Source organism: Leptopilina heterotoma, unplaced genomic scaffold, assembly GCF_015476425.1.
Source record: "Leptopilina heterotoma isolate Lh14 unplaced genomic scaffold, ASM1547642v1 Lhet_0, whole genome shotgun sequence".
Lineage (NCBI taxonomy): Eukaryota > Metazoa > Arthropoda > Insecta > Hymenoptera > Figitidae > Leptopilina > Leptopilina heterotoma.
This window is the reverse complement of record NW_025110811.1, coordinates 2,051,315-2,071,279: the sequence shown is the minus strand read 5'-3', so window position 1 is coordinate 2,071,279 and position 19,965 is coordinate 2,051,315. Positions and strand designations below refer to the sequence as shown.

Sequence of the window (19,965 nt, the reverse complement as noted above, 5' to 3'; positions counted from 1 at the left end):
CACAAAAGATATTTTCAAAAGTATTATTATCAATTCGTTTTAAAATATTATTTAATTACTAATTTTCTAATTACAGGGTTGCCACAAAAATTCAATATTATTTTTCCCTGATTTCGTGACACAATTTTCACTTTTACTCTGAAGCTAAAAAAATATTCTGATTCATTCTAAAAATGATTAGATACTCAAATAACAGTTCTAATACTTTTATTTGCAAATTTCTCTAAAAGTAAAATTATTCTGTTTTAAAGAAAATATTTAATCATTATTATTTTTCCGTAGAAATGAAAATTCTTCAAAACATTCAAATTCAAACCTTTTGAAATTAACAACTTATAAAATTATTATTATTATAAAACATGAAGATATTATTATTATTATTTCAATTAATTTTGTAAATAGCAAAATTGCTCGTAAAAATGCCATTATAAAATGAAGAACAATATTAAAAATAAATATCAATATTCATCACAAAAATTCAATTATTTTTCAAATTAATAAAATTCTTTGCAAAATTCAATTATTTTCAAAAATGAATAACAATATTCAACAAAAAAATTCAATTATTTTCAATTCAATTATCATTTCCATCATTTCAATTTAATTATTATTTTCTATGATTTTTAACTAAAATTTATCTTTAAATCAATTTTTTTCATAATCTTTGACAAAGTGCCTTAAAAATTTTCAAATCAATTTATTTACAATTGAATTTTACCAAAAATTTCGAATATTCGGAAATTCTCCAATTAAATATACATTAGAAAATAAAAACTTCAAATAATACAAAATAATTCAAATAAACTTTTTAAAGAAAAATTAATTCTACATAATTGTTAACTAAAACTTATGGAAAATTCGGATTTCCAAAGATTTTAATTAGAAACCTTTTCAAAATTTAATTATTTCTAAAAATTCATATTACAACGCTTTTAATATTCAATTATTATCTTAAATTTCAACTAAAATTCAATTTTAAATCAATTCCTGTTAAAAAGTTCTACGAGAATTCTCATAAAGAATTTTATCAAAATTTTTTTAAAAAATTGAATTATTACGAAGAATTCAAATAAAATTTTTAAAAATAATTAAATTCTTACAAGAAATTTAATTAAAAATAAAATTAAAAATATTTATTAAATTCTAATAAATAAATTATATCATAATTATTTTAAATATATAATTGAATTCTTTTATAAAATTTTAATAAAATTTTTAAGAATAATTGTAATTTTCGAGGAATTCATTAAAAAAATTGAATTAAAAATAAATGAAAACCTGCGATGAGTTTTTACTATTTATGAAAATAATTGAATTCTTCCAAAGAAAGTTATTAAAAATTTTTTTTAAATAATTGAATTCCTGAGAAGAATTTTATTATTTATAAAAATAATTGAATTCTTGCAAAAAACTTTATTAAGATTTTTTTTAATAAGTAATTGAGTTCTTTCAGGAAATTTAATTTAAATAGTAAATGTTTAAAATAATTGAATTTCGATAAATTTTTAAAATTAATTAAATTTCCACGAAGAATTTTATTAAAATTTCTTTTAAAAATTAAATTGTTCCAAAGAATTTTATTCAGATTTTTAAAAATAAAATTCTTTCAAGAAATTTAATTGAAAATGTATTGAAAACTATTATTAAATTCTAATAATAAATTATAACAATTTTTTTTTTTTAATAATTAGAATTCTTTTGAAGAATTTTAATAAAATTTTTAAGAATAATTGCATTTTTCAAGGAATTTATTAAAAATTTTTTTCAAATTACTTAAAATTCCGCGATGAGTTTTATTATTTATAAAAATAATGGAATTATTGCGAATAAATTTATAAAAAATTTGTAAATAATAAAAATCCTGTGAAATTTTTATTACTTATGAAAATAATTAAATGTTTACGTAGAATTTTATTAAAATTTTCGAAAATAATTGAATTTTGGCGAAGAATTTTGCTATTTATAAAGATCATTGAAATCTTGAAGAGAATTTAAATACATTTTTCAAAATAATAGAATTCTTTTGATGAATATTGTTATTTATGAAAGTAAATTAATCCCTGTAAAAATTGTTATATTTATAAAAAGAAATTAATTATTGCGAAGAATTTTATTAAATTTTATTACATAGTTGATTTTTTCGAAAAAATTTGTGCATTGACTTTTATTAAAATTCCTGAAAATAATTGAATTTCTTGGATGAATTTTGATATTTATAAAAATAATTGAAATCATGCCGAGAATTTTAATAAAATTTTTGAATATAATTGAAATTCTGTAAAGAATTTTATTACTTTTGAAAGTAATTGAATTCTTGTAATGAATATTGTTATGTATGCAAATAATTGAATTTTGCAAAGAATTTTATTAAAATTCCTAAGAATAATTGAATTTCTGGGGATAATTTTTATATTTATCAAGATAATTGAATTCTTTCGAAGAATTGCATTCAAATTTTTGGAAATAATATTAAATATATACTGAAATATTTAATTTTAGAAAAATTTAAATTATTAAATAGTTCAAAAATCAAATTTCATAAATTTCTAATTAAATTAATTGAGAATTAAAATTTTATAAAATTTCAAATTGAAACCTTTTGTAGTTCATCTATTTATGAATATTGTAAACGTAATTTTTTAAAAATTCAATTAATTTTGAAATATTTAAGTAAAATTAATTGTTCATTAAATAATTTCTAAGTAATAATTTTATGATAGTTCTTTAAGAATTAAGTTATTTAAAAAGAAATTTTTGTCAATAAAGGAAAAAAATGAAAGTTTTGTTTTAAAATTCGTGGTAACTTCATAATTTCTGAGGCAAACCAAAAAGACTCAAAAATTCAGAATTTTCTCATAAATTCTAAAAATTGAATTTTTCCCAGTATGTACTTTTAATAAAAATCCCTAATTTTTCCTTGACCTGTGGCAATCTTGACTTATTCAGAAAAAGGGATCTTTTCAAAAAATTATAGTAATAAAATTAGAGAAAAATAGAAGAGTAGAAGAGAAACAATTACCTAGACTTGTTTCAGCAGTAAACGAATGTTTTGTTCCTCGATTTGATTCGAAAATAAATCCGGGCAAATCTTCCCTGAGTATTGTCGCCTGTTGTTGTCCATCGCTATTGTGAATTGATAATTCACTCTCTTTTTTGCTCGACAATGCCCAATTGCCAACGACAAGTCTCGTAACACCAGGACGCGAAAGAATTGGTTGACTCACCGAATTTGGTTTCACTTGACTGCGAGCTCGTTGTAGTTTTTCCAAAAATTCGCCCCGATTTTCTGTAAAATTGAATAAATTTCCCATAAGAATAAGAGAAATCTTTCTTTTCCACACTCTAAGGAATAATTTATATCACAAAATTTTTTTTTTTATCAAAAAAAAAAAAAATAAATAAGAAAGTTAACAACAAGCAGAATAACGAGATTTTGATAATGAAATTTTAGTTGTAAAGTTAGAAGAAGTGAAAGAACAAAAGAAAGTGGAAGAATGAGAGTAAAAAAAAACATAATCATTGAAAATCGTGTTACCTACCTTCAGTACCGAGCGACTCAGTGTTCCTCCCCTTTCCTGTAGGCAGTTAGTAAAACGAGTTATTTTCTAAACCATTCCCTGCGTCAAGTTAATCACAAATGAAAGGAGAGGAATCATTTCCAACAAAAATTGATTTTCCATTTCAAAACGACAGTTACTTTATTACTCTGATCTCTTTCTTGATTCTTATTATATTCATTAGAAAAAAAAAACAAAAAAATATGAAACTTTGTAAACTAGTTACAATCACAGTAAATTAATTGACGAACAAAAGTTATTTTAATCTCTTTTAATACTGAAGTTTAAAGAAAGCTTTTTTTTTTAAATACAATTTTGCAGTATTTGCAGTATTTTTAAAAAATTTATTTGAAAAAGTACATTAATATCTGAATTACTGGAAAGATAATAAATGTTTGAAAAAAAAGAAAAAACTAGAAACATTTACAAAAAAAAAAGAGAAATAGAAATAGAACCAGAACAAAAAAACGAAATATTGAAAAAGTGCTATGAAGAAAAATTCATGCCATAAATTAAATGTGGATTTTCCTCTATTATTTTGTCAATAAATTAATCTTTTTTCCAAATCAATTACAAACAATTCATTCCTTCCATTTTTCCATAAATTTATTTCATTGAAAAAAACATTAAAAACTAAAAAAATTGTTTATTATTTAATTAAATAAAATGTTTAAAATTTAAATACTTTGTTCTATTGCTCTAAATTTAATAACTATAATAATAAAATTATCCAATTGCTCAGAATTATCACTTTAACATTTTTTTTGTTCTTTTTATCAAAGAAAGTCGTCCAGTAAATAATTTTTAACAAAAAAAAATAATAACAAAATTAAATACAAAAAATGAATAATAAAAAGAATCTATCTTCTATATTAATAATCGTAATATTCCGGTAATCTGTTTGCAGTTTCAAGTTAATTGTTGTTTGCTTTTTTGTTTCCTAAATTTTTAAATAATTTTTCTTTTCAAATATTTTCAATTTAAAAATTTATGTATTAAAAATCATTGAATTCAAGCAAAGAATTTTGTCAAAAAATTTGAGAACAATTGAATTCCTTTGAATTTAGGCGAATAATTGAATTCTTGAATAATTGAAGAAATTTGTTAAAATTTACAAAAATTCTAATTAAATTCTGTTTGAAAAATTTCTTTGATTTTCTTTTTTTTATAATGGATTCTCTTTAATACTTTTAATTAAAAATTTTTAAAATAATTGACTTTTATGAACAATTTCTTTCAAGTTTTTAAAATAATCGTGTATTGTTAATAATTGAAATTAGACATTTAATTATTGAATTGTATTAAAATTTTATCAAATAATTGAATTCGTTTGAAAAATTTTATAACGAATTAAGAAAAAAATGTAATTCTTTCATGAAATTTTTTTTGAAAATAATTCAAATTTTGCAAAGATTTTACTATTTAAAAAAATAATTTAATTGTAATTAATAATTTTACTATTAAAATTTGTTTAACATTATTGATAGAAAACTAAACTATTTTAAACAATTTTATTAGAGTTTTTGTAAATAATTAAATTCTTTTGAAGAATTTCGTTATTTTTTAAAATAATGCAGTTTTTTGAACAATTGATGAATTTTACTCCGAAAAGATTTCTTGACAACAATTTTATTAAATTTTTTGAAAATAATTGAAATCCTCCGAAGAATTTCATTATTTAAGAAAATAATTTTACTTTTGATGAAGATAATTGAATTTCTAGGAACAATTTTATTAAAATTTTTAAAAATAATTGAAATCCACATAAGAATTTTATTATTTTTAAAATTAATTGAAATGTTCAAAAGAATTTCACTTTTTATGAAGATTTTATGAATTTTTAGGAACAATTTTATTAAAACTGTATTGAAAATAATGAATTCCTCAGGAGAATTTTAAAATTTATAAAAAATAATTTAATTTTTGCGATGAATTTTACTTCGAAAGGATTTCTTGACAAGAATTTGTTTCAAATTTTTTAAAATAATTGAATTTCTTTAAAGAATCCAATTATTTATGAAAAAAAATTAATTCTTCCAATGAATTTTATTTTTTATGAAGATAATTAATTGTTGAGAAAGAATTTTATTAAAATTTTTTAATATAATTAAAATCCTCCATAGAATTTTACTTCAAGAATTTGATTCATATTTTTGAAAATAATTGAAATTCTCTAAAGAATTCAATTATTTATGAAAAAAAAAATGAATTCTTGACAAGAATTTTATTACAATTTTTGAAAATAATTGAAATCCTTCGAAGGATTTTATTATTAAAGAAAATAATTAAAATCTTCCAAAGAATTTTACTTTTTATGAAGATAATTGAATTTTTAGGAAGAATTTTATTTAAATTTTTGAAAATAATTGAAATCTTCAAAGAATTTTATTAAAATTTTTGAAAATAATTGAAATCCTCCGAATAATTTTATTGTTTAAGAAAATAATTGGATTTTTTCAAAAAATTTTATTATTTATAAAAATAACTGATTTTTTTCGAAGAATGTTATTATTTATGAAAATAATTGAATACAAAAAATAAACAATAAAAATAAAGAAACCGAAATGGACCAACAACAAAAAATAGACAAAAAGACAAGACAATGAGTGCGTTGTTTTTTTTTGGATAAATTTGAAAACACATGAAATTAGTGTAAAAAGGAAAAAATATAAAAAAATAGTGCAATTGGTAACTTAAAAATAATCATGCGTGAAGATTTATTATAAAAAAATACTTACCCGTTGTATCAGTTCCACCCTCGGGACTTCCACTTGAATACATTGTCGCGAGTTTTCCATCGAGAATAAAACGAAACCATCCATTACTGCCATTTGACAATTCCAATGCCGCTGCATCCGACCAAACATAAAGACAATCACGACCGCGGCAAATAAACCAATCACGCCAATGATAAGCCTTTCCAATTAATAATTCACGAGCATCCTCCAAACGTTGCTCATCTCCATTTTGATTTGGTTCTGTCTCAGGTTCGGGAATTGTCTCCTGTGGTCCAGCCAATGATGCAACTTTCGAAAATACACCGAGACGTGCAAAATGTTCTAAAAATTCATCCTTCCCTTTAATCATCAAGTCTTGTATCATTTGAAGTATCACTAGATGACCGTCCTCGTCCTCCTACGATTTTTTTTTCAATAAAATGACAAAAATAACACAATATAATTAGGAGAACAAAATTTAAAAGGTATTTTCATCAGTATTGTTAATTAATTCTATTAATTATATTAATTCTAATATTAATGATTAATAATTAATAATTAAGAATTACCTAACACAATTATTATTGACATGAAATTAATAAAGACAAAGTATTTTTTCATTCTACCATCGGTCAGTATTCAAACCATAATGGTAGCAGGCAGACAGAGTTAGCCTATAGTTATTAATTAAGAATTAAAAGAATGGAATCAACAACTAGCAAGAGTTTTCACGTTTCCCTTGTTTTATACTATTTTCTTCACATTTATTATATTACACAAAATTGAAATCTGTTAATGAAAAACAAAAAAGGACGAAACAAATTAAATTCTAACAATTAAATTTCTACAAGAAACTTTTTTCCTGTTGGATATTAATTCTTTTTTTTTTTAAATGAATAAAAATTGAAAATATTTTAGCATTTTTAAAAATTCGATTGTACGACATTATTTTACAACCCTTTTTTAAATTTTTTAATCTATACACCAACCAGTCCACTTCCGACAACTCATTTCTAAAATTCTTTTTTTTTCAAAGCAATCTACAAAACAATAGAAAAGAAAAAAAATTCTTTAATGTTAAGAATATTTTCAACAAAAAAAATGGATTTTTAAAATCTAAAAATCAGCATTGATTCAATGAAAAATTAGAGAAAAGGAAAATTTCAGCAGAACAGAAATCATGCTAAAAATTTGTTCATATATTAATATTTATTTATATATTAAATAAATAAGTATTATATATTATGTTAATGGTGAAAAAAGCCAGCGGCTGTGCAACACCATTTAAAAAAAACGCGAATTACAAGTCGATGGCCAAAAAAATGTAGTTGTTAAATTGGGATTTTTTTTTTTGAGTTAGCGAAATGCAAAATAAAAAAGTACGGATTTTACCGTCTTATCAATAATGAAGTTCTGGGAACTGGAAGACTTGCGTGCCGTAAAGCAGGGCAATTTTGGGCCAATGATCAACTTGAGAGGCGGATGTGGTGCCGGTGATGTCTTTATCTCAATTTCCTGCGAAAAATCTCTTTATCTAAATCGCATCGGATTTTTGCTATCTGTCTGCCTCTACGTTTCTAGTTTTTCTCGAATAAAAAAAGAAAATATAGGATATATGCTTTTCAAAAAATGACTTTTTGTTTTGCTTTATAATTGTGTTCATTAAAATATTTAAAAGCAAAAAAATAAAGAAAGAAAGAAAGGAAGAAAAAAAGAAAAGAAAATTAGATGAAAATTCTGCAAGAAGAAAATTTTTCCAATAGAGAGTAAAAATGTGACGCGCTCTCAAGAAAGGTAAGAAGTTTTTTTTTTTATTTTTTGAAGTGACAATACAGAAAGAGAATCAATTATTATTTTTCCCAGACTTTTCCCTGATTTCTAGACAAAATTTTGACATTTTTCAACCGAGTGATAAAATCATTATTTCGTGAAAAATTCTGGGAAAATTCAAATCATTATTTTATATTATAAAAATATTGTTACTGTAACTTCTTCAAAATTATTTTCTTTTATTCAATTATTATTTTCTAGAATTTTTACCGAAAATTCTTCTTTAAATCAATTATTTTTAATAATTTTCGAAAATTTCAAAATTCAATTTTACGAAATTTGGATTATTTTGAAACTCTTCAATTAAATATTAGGAAATAAAAACTTCGAGTAATTTCAACAGAATTGGAATTAAAATTTTTCAAAAATATTAATTCTACAGAATTCATAGTTTAAAAAAATGGAAAATCAGATTTTTAAAGATTTTAATTTGAAACCTTTTCAAAATTCAATTATTTCTAAAAATTTAAGCTATAATGCTTTTAATATTCAATTATTATCTAAAATTATAATTGTATTTCATTTTAAAATCAATTTTTATTAGAAAATTCTGGGAGAATTTCATTATTTAAATACAAAAATAAAAAATTTGTTGTCTAAATGAATGTTTCTTAAAATTGAATTCTCATAAAGAATTTTATCAAATTTTTTTTTTAATATTTGAATTCTTTTGACGAATTTTAATAAAATTTTTAAAAATAATCGCATTTTTCGAGGAATTTGATTAAAATTTGATTAAAAATAATTGAATTCCTAAAAGAGAATATTATTATTTATAAAAATAATTAAATTTTTGTGACGAATTAATTAATTTCCTAAAAATAATTGAATTTCTATGATGAATTTGGTTATTAATAAAAATAATTGAATTTTTGTGATGAATATTGTTATTAATTTATGAAAATAATTAAATTTGCTAATGAATTTTATTAAAATTCCTGAAAATAATTGAATTTTTGGGAGCAATTTTGCTATTTATAAAAATAATTTTAAAAATGCCTAGAATTTTTTTTTAATTTTTAAAAATGATTGAATTTTAGGAATTTTAGTGAAGAATTTTATTACTTTTGAAAATAATTGAAATTTTGTAATGAATATTATTATTTATGATAATAATTCAATTATGCTAAGAATTTTTATAAAATTCCTGAAATTAATTTAATTTCTGGGATGGATTTTTCTATTTACAAAAATAATTAAAATCATGCGTAGATTTTTTTTTTAATTTTAAAAAATAATTGAATTTCTGCGAAAAATTTCATTACTTTTGCAAATAATTGAATTTTTGTTATTAATATTGTTATTTAAGAAAATATTTGAATTTGGCAAAAAATTTTATTAAAATTCCTGAAAATAATTGAATGTCTGGAAAGAATTTTCATAATTTGTAAAAATAATTGAATTTCTGCGAAGAATTTTATTACTTTTGAAAACAATTCAATTTGGGTGAAGAATTTTATTAATTTTAAAAATAATTGAATTTTTGTGATGAACATTGTTATTAATTTATGAAAATAATTAAATTTTCTACAGAATTTTATGAAAATTCATTAAAACAATTGAATTTTTGCGAGCAATTTTGCTATTTATTTAAGAATAATTTTAAAAATGCCCAGAATTTTTTTTTAATTTTGAAAAATAATTGAATTTCAGTGAAGAATTTTATTACTTTTGAAAATAATTGAATTCTTGTAATGAATATTTGTATATTTAAAAATAATTGAATTTTGCAAAGAATTTTATTTAAATTCCTGTGGCAACCCAGACTATAATTTGTCTGCTTCTTAGGTACCTTTCAATTAATCGCGTCACAAATATTAAAGAAAGATTTTTATAAGGCCTTTAATTCAAATTTTTTAAGAATATAGTAGAATTACTTTCTTATCTCTATTTATTCCTAAAGTAATATCATCAACTTTCTAAATAATAATTCCAAGTGTGTAAAAGAATAAATTATAATTATATAAATTTTTATTGAAATAAAGAAATAAAAATTTTATTAAAATAAATAAGTAAAGATTTTATTGAAATAAAGAAAGAATAAAAGAAGAGAAAAAGATTACAGAACTTTAGAATTTCAGATGACTTACCTCGTTATCCAAAACATTGGCGATAACTTCAACGAGCATTGCTCCACATCCTCCGGTCTTATCCGAACCGCAAGTTTCCACGAGTAATTCCGATTGTATATAATGTACCATTTTACGTATCAAACTTAAACTCGCCTTTCTCACACTGGGCAGCATTGTCGACTGGAAGGTCGAGCAAAAAACAGGTAAAAGCCTCTTTAAATAAACTGGCGCCATTTCAGGATCGCCTTTTGGTTCCATATATTCCTCAGTCTCAGTTTCGGTTTTCCGACTATCCTGATTCGGTGGCAGCATCCATTCGCCAGGCGATTGAAGTATTGCCGCCACTTCACGATGTCCCTCATCAATTCTCTCGCGTGCCTTATCCAACGGCGTCTTACCATCTTCATCGCGTAAATCTGGATTTGCACCGTGACGCAATAAAACTTTTGCAATTGCCGGCCTGCCAAAGCACGCGGCATAATGTAAACTCGACGAACGTTGTCCTTTATTAACGTCCGCGCCACGATCGCAGAGAAATTCAACCATTTCCTGTGTACCAAATGCTGAGGCCCAATTTAATAATGTCTGTCCCACGTCGTCCATGAAATTCACTTCAATTCCACCGGTGTCAATTGCCTCGATTAGTGCATCGGTGTCCTTGGAGCGAATGCAATCGATTAATTGTCGATGTGTCTTCTCCCCGGCACTGTCCAAATGACGGAGGCGGGGTAATAGTGGTCCTGATGGACCGCCAGTGTTGTTGCGACCCAACGCCGAACGTCCCTCGAATAGAAGAACGAGAAGTAAATCTACAAGGCGCATTGAATCGAGAGCGCATCTTTCGTCTCCTTTGAGGGCTTTTTCAATAGCGTCGGGCAATTCTGATCGAAGTAAATCGTGTGTTATTGATGGTGAACCACGACAAAGGGTGGACAATAGACTGATAATTGTCGATACAGAGGCGCATGATTTTGGTTCAGTTGCGGGAATTGTTGTTGCTGTTGTATTTGGAGGTGGTGTTTTTGGATTTCCCGATGCCGTCGCTACGGATGTGTTCGGTCCAGCTGCATTTGATAACCTAGTGATTTTAATTAAACAATTAATTCATTACTCAAATACTCAACTCTAATTACTTTGGACTTCTTTTTTGGATTTTTTGTCCAAAAAAATTAAAAATCCAAAGCAAAAGAAATTGAAATATAAAAATTTTAATTGTTACATTGAATGAAATTGTCTTTTTAATTTATGTGGTGATTTTTTGGATTGAATTTTTTGTATACTGTAATCTTATCATTATTATATTTTAAATAAATATTTAATCAATATTATATTTTTACACAGAAATGAAGATATTAAAAATTTAAATTCAAACCCTTTTTGAAATTCAAAACCTTATAAGAATATTATTATAAAACATGAAGATATCGATCACAGATATCGATTGACTTAGTCATGTTTTACAATAATTAAAAATGACCGAGTGTTAAAATCATTATTTTATATTATAAAAATATTAATCAAAATTATTTTCATCATTTCAGTTAATTAATGTTTTCTAGAATTTTTAACAAAAATTATAATTTAAAAAAAAATTATGTCTACAAAATTGTTAATAAAAAGTACCTATGAAAATTCAGATTTCCAAAGATTTTAATTTGAAACATTTTCAAAATTCAACTCTTATGAAGAATTTGATCCACAAATTTTTTAAATAATTGAATTCTTTTGACGAATTTTTATAAAATGTTTAAGAATAATTGCATTTGTCGTAGAATTCAATTATAATTGTATTAAAACCCAATTAAATTCTGCAATAAGTTTTATTATCTATGAAAATAATTGAATTCCTAAGAAAAAATTTTGTTAATTATATAAATAATTGAATTTCCTATCAAAATTTAAAATTTAAATTTTGATAGGAAATTCATTACTTTTGATAATAATTGAATTAGAGTTATGAATATTGTTTTGTATGAAAATAATTCAATTTCGCAAAGAATTTTATTAAAATCTCTGTATATAATTGAATTTTTGGGGAGAATTTTGATATTTATCAAGAAAATTAAATTCTTTCCAAGAATTGAGTTAAAATTTTTTAAATAATATTAAATATATATTAAACAACTCAAATAATTTCAACAGAATTGAAATTAATATTTTTGAAAATAAATCTTATGAAGAATTTTGTCAAAAAATTGTCAATTAATTAAATTCTTTCGACGAACTTAATAAAATTTTTAAGAATAATTGCAGTTTTCGATGAATTAAATTAAAATTATATTAAAAATAATTGAATTTCTTCGAAGAATAATTTTAGTATACTAAAATTCTTTTGGAAAATTTTATTAAAATAGTAAATATTGAAAATCATTGAATTGAGAACAATTTTTGAAAGTAATTGAAATTTAGCCAAAAATTTTGTTCAATTTTTTGAAAATAATTAAATTTCGGCAAAGAAATTTATTAAAATTCTTAAAATAATTGAATTTCTTAGAAAAAATTTCATATTTACCAAGATAATTGAATTTTTTTCCAAAAATTTTGTTAAAATTTTTGAAATAATAGGTATTAAATATATTGAAAAATTGAACTAATTTTAATAGAGTTGAAATTAATATTTTTGAAAAAAATTAGTTTCACAGAATTGTTAATTAAAAATATGAAGAATTTAGATTTTTAAATATTGATTGATTAATTTGAAACCTTTTCAAAATTCAATTTTTACTAAAAATTCAAATCTTATGAAGAATTTTATAAACAAATTTTCAATTAATTGAATTCTGTGGACAAATTTTAGCAAAATTTTTATTGAATAATTGTATTTTTTGTGGAATTCAATGAAAATTGTATTAAAAATAATTGAAATTCTGCAATGAGTTTTACTATCTATGAAAATAATTGAATTCCTAAGAAAAAATTTTGTTAATTATATAAATAATTGAATTTCCTATCAAAATTTAAAATTTAAATTTTGATAGGAAATTCATTACTTTTGATAATAATTGAATTAGAGTTATGAATATTGTTTTGTATGAAAATAATTCAATTTCGCAAAGAATTTTATTAAAATCTCTGTATATAATTGAATTTTTGGGGAGAATTTTGATATTTATCAAGAAAATTAAATTCTTTCCAAGAATTGAGTTAAAATTTTTTAAATAATATTAAATATATATTAAACAACTCAAATAATTTCAACAGAATTGAAATTAATATTTTTGAAAATAAATCTTATGAAGAATTTTGTCAAAAAATTGTCAATTAATTAAATTCTTTCGACGAACTTAATAAAATTTTTAAGAATAATTGCAGTTTTCGATGAATTAAATTAAAATTATATTAAAAATAATTGAATTTCTTCGAAGAATAATTTTAGTATACTAAAATTCTTTTGGAAAATTTTATTAAAATAGTAAATATTGAAAATCATTGAATTGAGAACAATTTTTGAAAGTAATTGAAATTTAGCCAAAAATTTTGTTCAATTTTTTGAAAATAATTAAATTTCGGCAAAGAAATTTATTAAAATTCTTAAAATAATTGAATTTCTTAGAAAAAATTTCATATTTATCAAAATTGAATAATAATAATAATAATAATAATAATAATAATTTTTTTTTTTTTTTTTTGTTAAAATTTTTGAAATAATAGGTATTAAATATATTGAAAAATTGAACTAATTTTAATAGAGTGTTGAAATTAATATTTTTGAAAAAAATTATTTTTACAGAATTGTTAATTAAAAATATGAAGAATTTAGATTTTTAAATATTGATTGATTAATTTGAAACCTTTTCAAAATTCAATTTTTTCTAAAAATTCAAATCTTATGAAGAATTTTATAAACAAATTTTCAATTAATTGAATTCTGTGGACAAATTTTAGCAAAATTTTTATTGAATAATTGTATTTTTTGTGGAATTCAATAAAAATTGTATTAAAAATAATTGAAATTCTGCAATGAGTTTTATTATCTATGAAAATAATTGAATTCCTAAAAAAAATTTTTTATTTATATTAAAGAATTGAACTTTCTGTCACAATTTTTGAAAATAATTTAAACTTTGACATGAATTTTATTAAAAATTTTTAAAATAATTGAAAATTTCATATGAATTTTATTAAAATTTTCCAAAGAATTGAAACTTTGACAACAATGTTATTAAATTTTTTGAAAATAATTGAAATTTTGACAAGAATTTTTTTAATTTTATTAATTATTAATTGATTAATTTTTTTTTTTTTAAATAATTGAATGCTTTTGGAGAATTTTATTAGAATTTTTGAAAATAATTGAATTTCTGCTAAGAATTTTATTAATTTTAAAAGTAATTGAATTCTTGTGATGAATATTTTTATTAATTTATGAAAATAATTGAATATTGCAAAGAATTCTATTAAAATTCTTGAAAATAATTGAATTTTTAAGCAAAATTGTGATATTTATCAAGATAATTGAATTCTTTTGTAGAATTGCGTTGAAAATTTGAAATAATTTTAAATATATATTAATGAGTTCAACTAATGTTATTTTATATTATTTCTAGAAATAGAAAAAATTGAAAGTTTTGTATTAGAATTCGTGGTAATTTCCTAGTTTATGAGGCAAACGAAAAAGACACAAAAATTCGAAATTTTCTTATAAATTCAAAACAGTTAATTTTTTTCCAGTACTTTTAATATTAATTCCTGACTTTTCCCTGATTTCTTTGAGCATTTTTACTTGCTCCGTATTTTCCCAGACCTGTTGCAACCCTATAATAAATAAATTTTACCTATAGAGTAATTCAGAAACCAATCCATTGGAGGCAAGTGGTGCAGGGTCAGTGCCACGTCTTGAGAATCGGTCGGCTAATGATGCGAAACAACGAAGCGCACCATCGGCAACATGCGCGTCCTCGTGACGAAGGAGAGTCGATAGCGCCGCAACGCAATCGGGTAATGTTTTGTCTTGCGGCTCAACTTTTCCGCAAAGACGCGAGACCACAGCCATTGCCGAATGAAGCGTATCGCGATGAACTCGCGCTCCATTTTCACGAATGAAACACAGAGCGCATGGAAGACCGCCGGCCTCAAAAACTGCACCTGCCTCTCGCGCACAAACCAATTCTAAAACCTGAATAAAGAAAGTTGAATCCTCATTAAAAAGTTGAATAAAAAAAAAGTCTCTTATTATTTAAAAAAATAATAATATTATTAAGAAAAATGACCAATTTATGTACGGGAAATGTAAAAGGCCAAAAGGTCATACATATGAATCCAATATAATAATAATAAAAATAAAAAGAAAAATGACCAAAATCATTTTTTCAACGAAATTCAAAATTAAAGAAAAAGAAGTAAAATTTTAATTGAAAATTAAAATTTTATTTTACTTCTTTTTCTTTAATTTTGAATTTTGAATTTTGAATTTCTAATTTCTAATTCAGTATGAATATTAATAATTCAAAAAAAATTATTTTTCTTTATAATAAGAAATATGTAAACAAAAGAAATGTGGGGTATGTTTTCGATCTTTGAAAAAAAAGAGAGAAAAAAACAGGAGAATAAAGGAAACGGAAATTATCCAACGGATGTGAATTAAATAAAATGAAAGTCTCTCCTCACTTTTATACATTGTTCGGCGAGATCACGACTGGCGCGTGAACCAAGCGCTGCGCCTGAGAGACGACTGCAAATGGCCTTGATGGCACCCTCCATAGCAACTACTCGCCTGGTGCATTCAGCAGAGACATCGAGATAGTATGTAATTGCACGAGCAGTGACTTCAAGAACACTATCAGGTGCATGCTCGTCCAGAAATATTCGACAGAGCGCGGGCAGAAACGTTCTTGGTGGGCAACTGAAAAATTCAATATTCCTTTTTTACATCGATTCACCTGAATAATTCTTTCTCATTTTTTTTAAATAGAATTTTTTCATCAAAAACTTTATAAATTTAAAGTTTTATTTATTAAAAGTTTTGTTTTATTAAAATTAAGTAGGAAAAAGGCAAAAGAAAAAAATTACAAAAACAGCAGAAAAATTGCAAACATTTAAAGAAATGCAAAATAAGTACATCTTTTCCAATTTTTTATACCTAAACTAACAAAATTTATTTTTAAATAGTTTTAATGAATTTTTAAATTCTAAATTTTAAACTTTTTCAAACTTTTAATTAATTTACCAAAAATCAATCAATAATTCGTCAATTTACTAAGTGATTTCTAATTCAAAAAAAATTGAATAGTAACAAATTCATTTTGCTTTTTTTAAATAATTGTAAATTTTTAAATAATTGTAATTAAATTAAATAATTTTTAAATAATTAAATAAATTAATTTACCAAATATCAATTAATAATTCGTGATTTTACTAAATAATTCCTAATTCAATAAAAACTGAAGAGTAACAAATTAATTTTGCTTTTTTTAAAAATAATTTCAATAAATTTTACTTCTTTTGCGCAAAAGTTTGACATAATTCAATTTTACGAAATTTCGACTATTCGGAAACTCTTCAATTAAATATTAGAAAATAAAAACTTCCAGTAATTTGATTAAAATATTAGGCATTGAAAATCATTGAATTGAGGAAAATTTTTGAAAATAATTGAAACTTTGACAAGAATTTTATAACAATTTTTAAAAATAATTAAAATTTGCAAAAACTTTTATTAAAATTCTTGAATATAATTGAATTTTTGATGAGAATTTTGATATTTATCAAAAAAATTAAATTTCTTTCGAAGAATTGATGTTTAAATTTTTAATATAATATTAAATATTCTTACCGAAAATCAATCAATATTTCGTGATTTTACTAAAAATTATTCAATAAAAATTGAATAGTAAAAAATTAATTTTGCTTTTTAAAAAAAAAATAATTGCAATAAATTTTTCTTTTTTTTACGCAAAAGTTTTGTAAATAAAAATTCTTACATTGTAAGAAATGTAAAATCGACTTTTCTTTTAAGTGGCGAGTGTTAAAATATTTAATGTCAAGTTATATACCTTTCAAAGCAGCGATCGACATTATCCGACATCAAGAGCAGCATACACAGTTGTTCCAGTGCAATCAGCTGCATGTCCCTTTCATCACCTTGCCCCATACTCAACCATTCCAGTAACGTTTCCGGATCCACGTCCGCCATCTTATTGCTAAAATTAAAAAAAATTTACTACATACTCGTTAAAAAAATTTCTCCAAAATTTATTAATAAAATTCGTTATTAATACCTCTTGAAAAGCCATAAATTTATTTTTCCCCTTTTATTTGTAGGGTAACAAAACTATTTTGAATTTTGCGATATTTTTTTTTTCATTTTTAAAACGTGAGTCAAATAATTAATCATTTTCGATTAATCAGATATTTAAAAAAAATTAATAAACAATTTTTTTTGGGAATGAAAAGTAACTTTTTGTAAAATTACATTTTTATAAAATAAAAAAAGTATTTTATGAAATTAAAAAAAATATTTGTCAACGAAATTTTTTTTAACAATAGAAACCTTTGTATATTAAATAGTTGAATGATTAATTAACGCTATTGTTGCACGTTCTTGATTCTACTTTGCAAACTATTTTCGTTAAAGGCAATAGGTAATGAAGACAAGTTAATTAAATCTGTTTTCTGAATCATAAAACTAAGGCCACCAAGAAAAAAAAGAGAATTTCTACTCTATCATATTTTGATCTAAAAATAAAACATAACAAAAAAATTTTTTAGGTAATTTTTTCTCAATGAGAATTTAATGATGCAATAGACAAATGAAGAAATGGAAAATTTTTTAAATAGTTTATAATAGAAAATATTAAATTGTAAATAGTAATAATAAAAATAAAAACAATAATAATAATAATAATAATAATAATAATAATAATAATAATAATAATAATAATATAAAAATAAAAACAAAAAAGTGATTAAGAAGAAATAATGAAACAATTAATATAATGAACTTTATAAAAGGAACAATTCTTTAAATCTTCATGATAAATTTTTAAATTGCAAACATAAAAATTAAAAATTATCGAAATTATTGCCAGTGACGAATTTTGGGGAATCCGGTGACTAATTCTTTCCGTATGAAATCATTAAAGAAATGACAAACTCAATCGACACTTTCATTTAAATTTAAACGAAAACTGTCTAATATTTTGAAGATAAAATAATTTATACTCATAATTAAAATTATCGCAATTTCACTCAAATAAATTAGAACAAATTATCATTTATGTCGAAAGAAAAAAAATACTCGAAAGAAAAACGTTAATAAAAAAATTATAATACAATATTGCACTGATTCGTAAATTAAAATAAATACAATTAAAAATAGTAATTAGACACAAATACATAATTATTCACTGAAAAAAAATTAATTTAAATTCGCATAGTAACAACGATACATTTCACCAATAATTAAAAAATAATTATATTATTAACGCATTAAAAATAAGCACAACTGATTGAAATTTAAATAAACTTCTCGATTTAAAAATAAATATACGTTTCAAATCTGTTTACGACTTTCTCCTTTAACTCAAAAATTGTTTTTCTAACGGATTCTTAACGAGCGAAAAATCTGACAAAGGAACTCACCTTTTTTTTGTTGTCCCCCCGTGGGTAATATCTGGGACTGTTTTCTTAGTAGAGCTCAAATCCCAATTCTGAAACACATTTGTACACTTTTTTTTTCATCGTAGAAATTATTGGTTTTTGAAGAAAACGAATCACAATTTAATTAAAGTTTATAGAGACACTACCATTTAATTGTATACATATATACATATACACGAAGCACAAAAGATGAATTGGGAATCAGGCAAAGAACGAGACGAGGAAATGCTTCATTAAGAGGATAATATATACTTTACTTTCAAAAACACTTTCTCGATATAATCATTGGAAAAAAATATTATTGACGAACACTCAAATGCACTTTCATTGATTTTCAATAATCGAGAATATAAACACAAAACTTAAAACACAAAATTTCGTCGAAACTTGACACATGTTTGAGAAAGACATACCTTCGTGAAAAGTGTTTCATTCTTCGAAGGGGTCAAGTCGCCATCCTGTTTCTCTAAAACTCTCTTTTCATCAACAATCACCTTTGACGAGAATACCGAATTGTGAATTTATTCTTTAATACATCGACTAAACTATTGAAACGCTCTTGCGAGCAACAAAATAATCTTTTTAACAAATATTTTCGAATTTAACTCGAGTCCTTTTCCATTTAATGACGTTCGGAGCAATTCGCTCGGTGAGTGCTGAGTGAGTGATGTTTAAGGTGATTTCTCATGAATTTATTTCGAGTTATGAAGGATGTTTTCAATAACCAATCAAAATAGACACTGGAATTCAAATTTCCCGGGCGGGAAAAAATTATTTCTTTGTGCTGGATAATTTTATATAATTTAATTAAATTCATTAAATTTAAATAGATACTTGGATAAACTTTTTAGTTTATTTTCTAGATTAAAACAAGAAAAAAGTGACGGAAAAAAAGATTATTAGAAATAAATATTTCGTGGTCGTCAATTCGGAAGGAACTAATCACAATCGTCTTCAAGGGAAAGCGCTGATATGATTAGACCATTTTTTTCTCCAATCACATCGGAGAATTTGAATTTCATTCTTTTCTTTTTCTTAATTAAATCAAAGAAAGAATAATTTATTCCTAAAATAATAATTAAGGAAAATAATTTATTTTTAATAAAAATAAATAATGGAAACAATCCACTTGAATTGTTTATTTATTAAGAAGATAATTTTTTTTACCTATAAACAAAGAGATCACATGAC

General features: G+C 22.7%; 1 protein-coding gene across 11 annotated transcripts in view; it reads right to left on the bottom strand.

The window, feature by feature from the left end:
• Positions 1-19,428, bottom strand: part of LOC122502889 (E3 ubiquitin-protein ligase HECTD1) — a 40,943-nt gene extending 21,515 nt beyond the window's left edge. For 5 of the 11 annotated variants that reach the window (XM_043615718.1, XM_043614247.1, XM_043616454.1 and 2 more), the window contains exons 1-8: positions 18,757-18,840; positions 17,169-17,315; positions 15,784-16,018; positions 14,952-15,292; positions 10,195-11,254; positions 6,296-6,692; positions 3,540-3,575; positions 3,020-3,286 (exon numbers count right to left, since the gene is read on the bottom strand). In XM_043615718.1, the coding sequence (XP_043471653.1) occupies positions 3,020-3,286; positions 3,540-3,575; positions 6,296-6,692; positions 10,195-11,254; positions 14,952-15,292; positions 15,784-16,018; positions 17,169-17,308 (2,476 nt within the window). In that variant the 5' untranslated portion in view covers positions 17,309-17,315; positions 18,757-18,840. Of the gene's footprint in view, positions 1-3,019; positions 3,287-3,539; positions 3,576-6,295; positions 6,693-10,194; positions 11,255-14,951; positions 15,293-15,783; positions 16,019-17,168; positions 17,316-18,756; positions 18,842-19,187 lie in introns of those variants that run through there. The other 6 variants (XM_043613571.1, XM_043614988.1, XM_043618664.1 and 3 more) reach the window with 3 other exon arrangements.
• Positions 19,429-19,965: the final 537 nt, after the last annotated feature.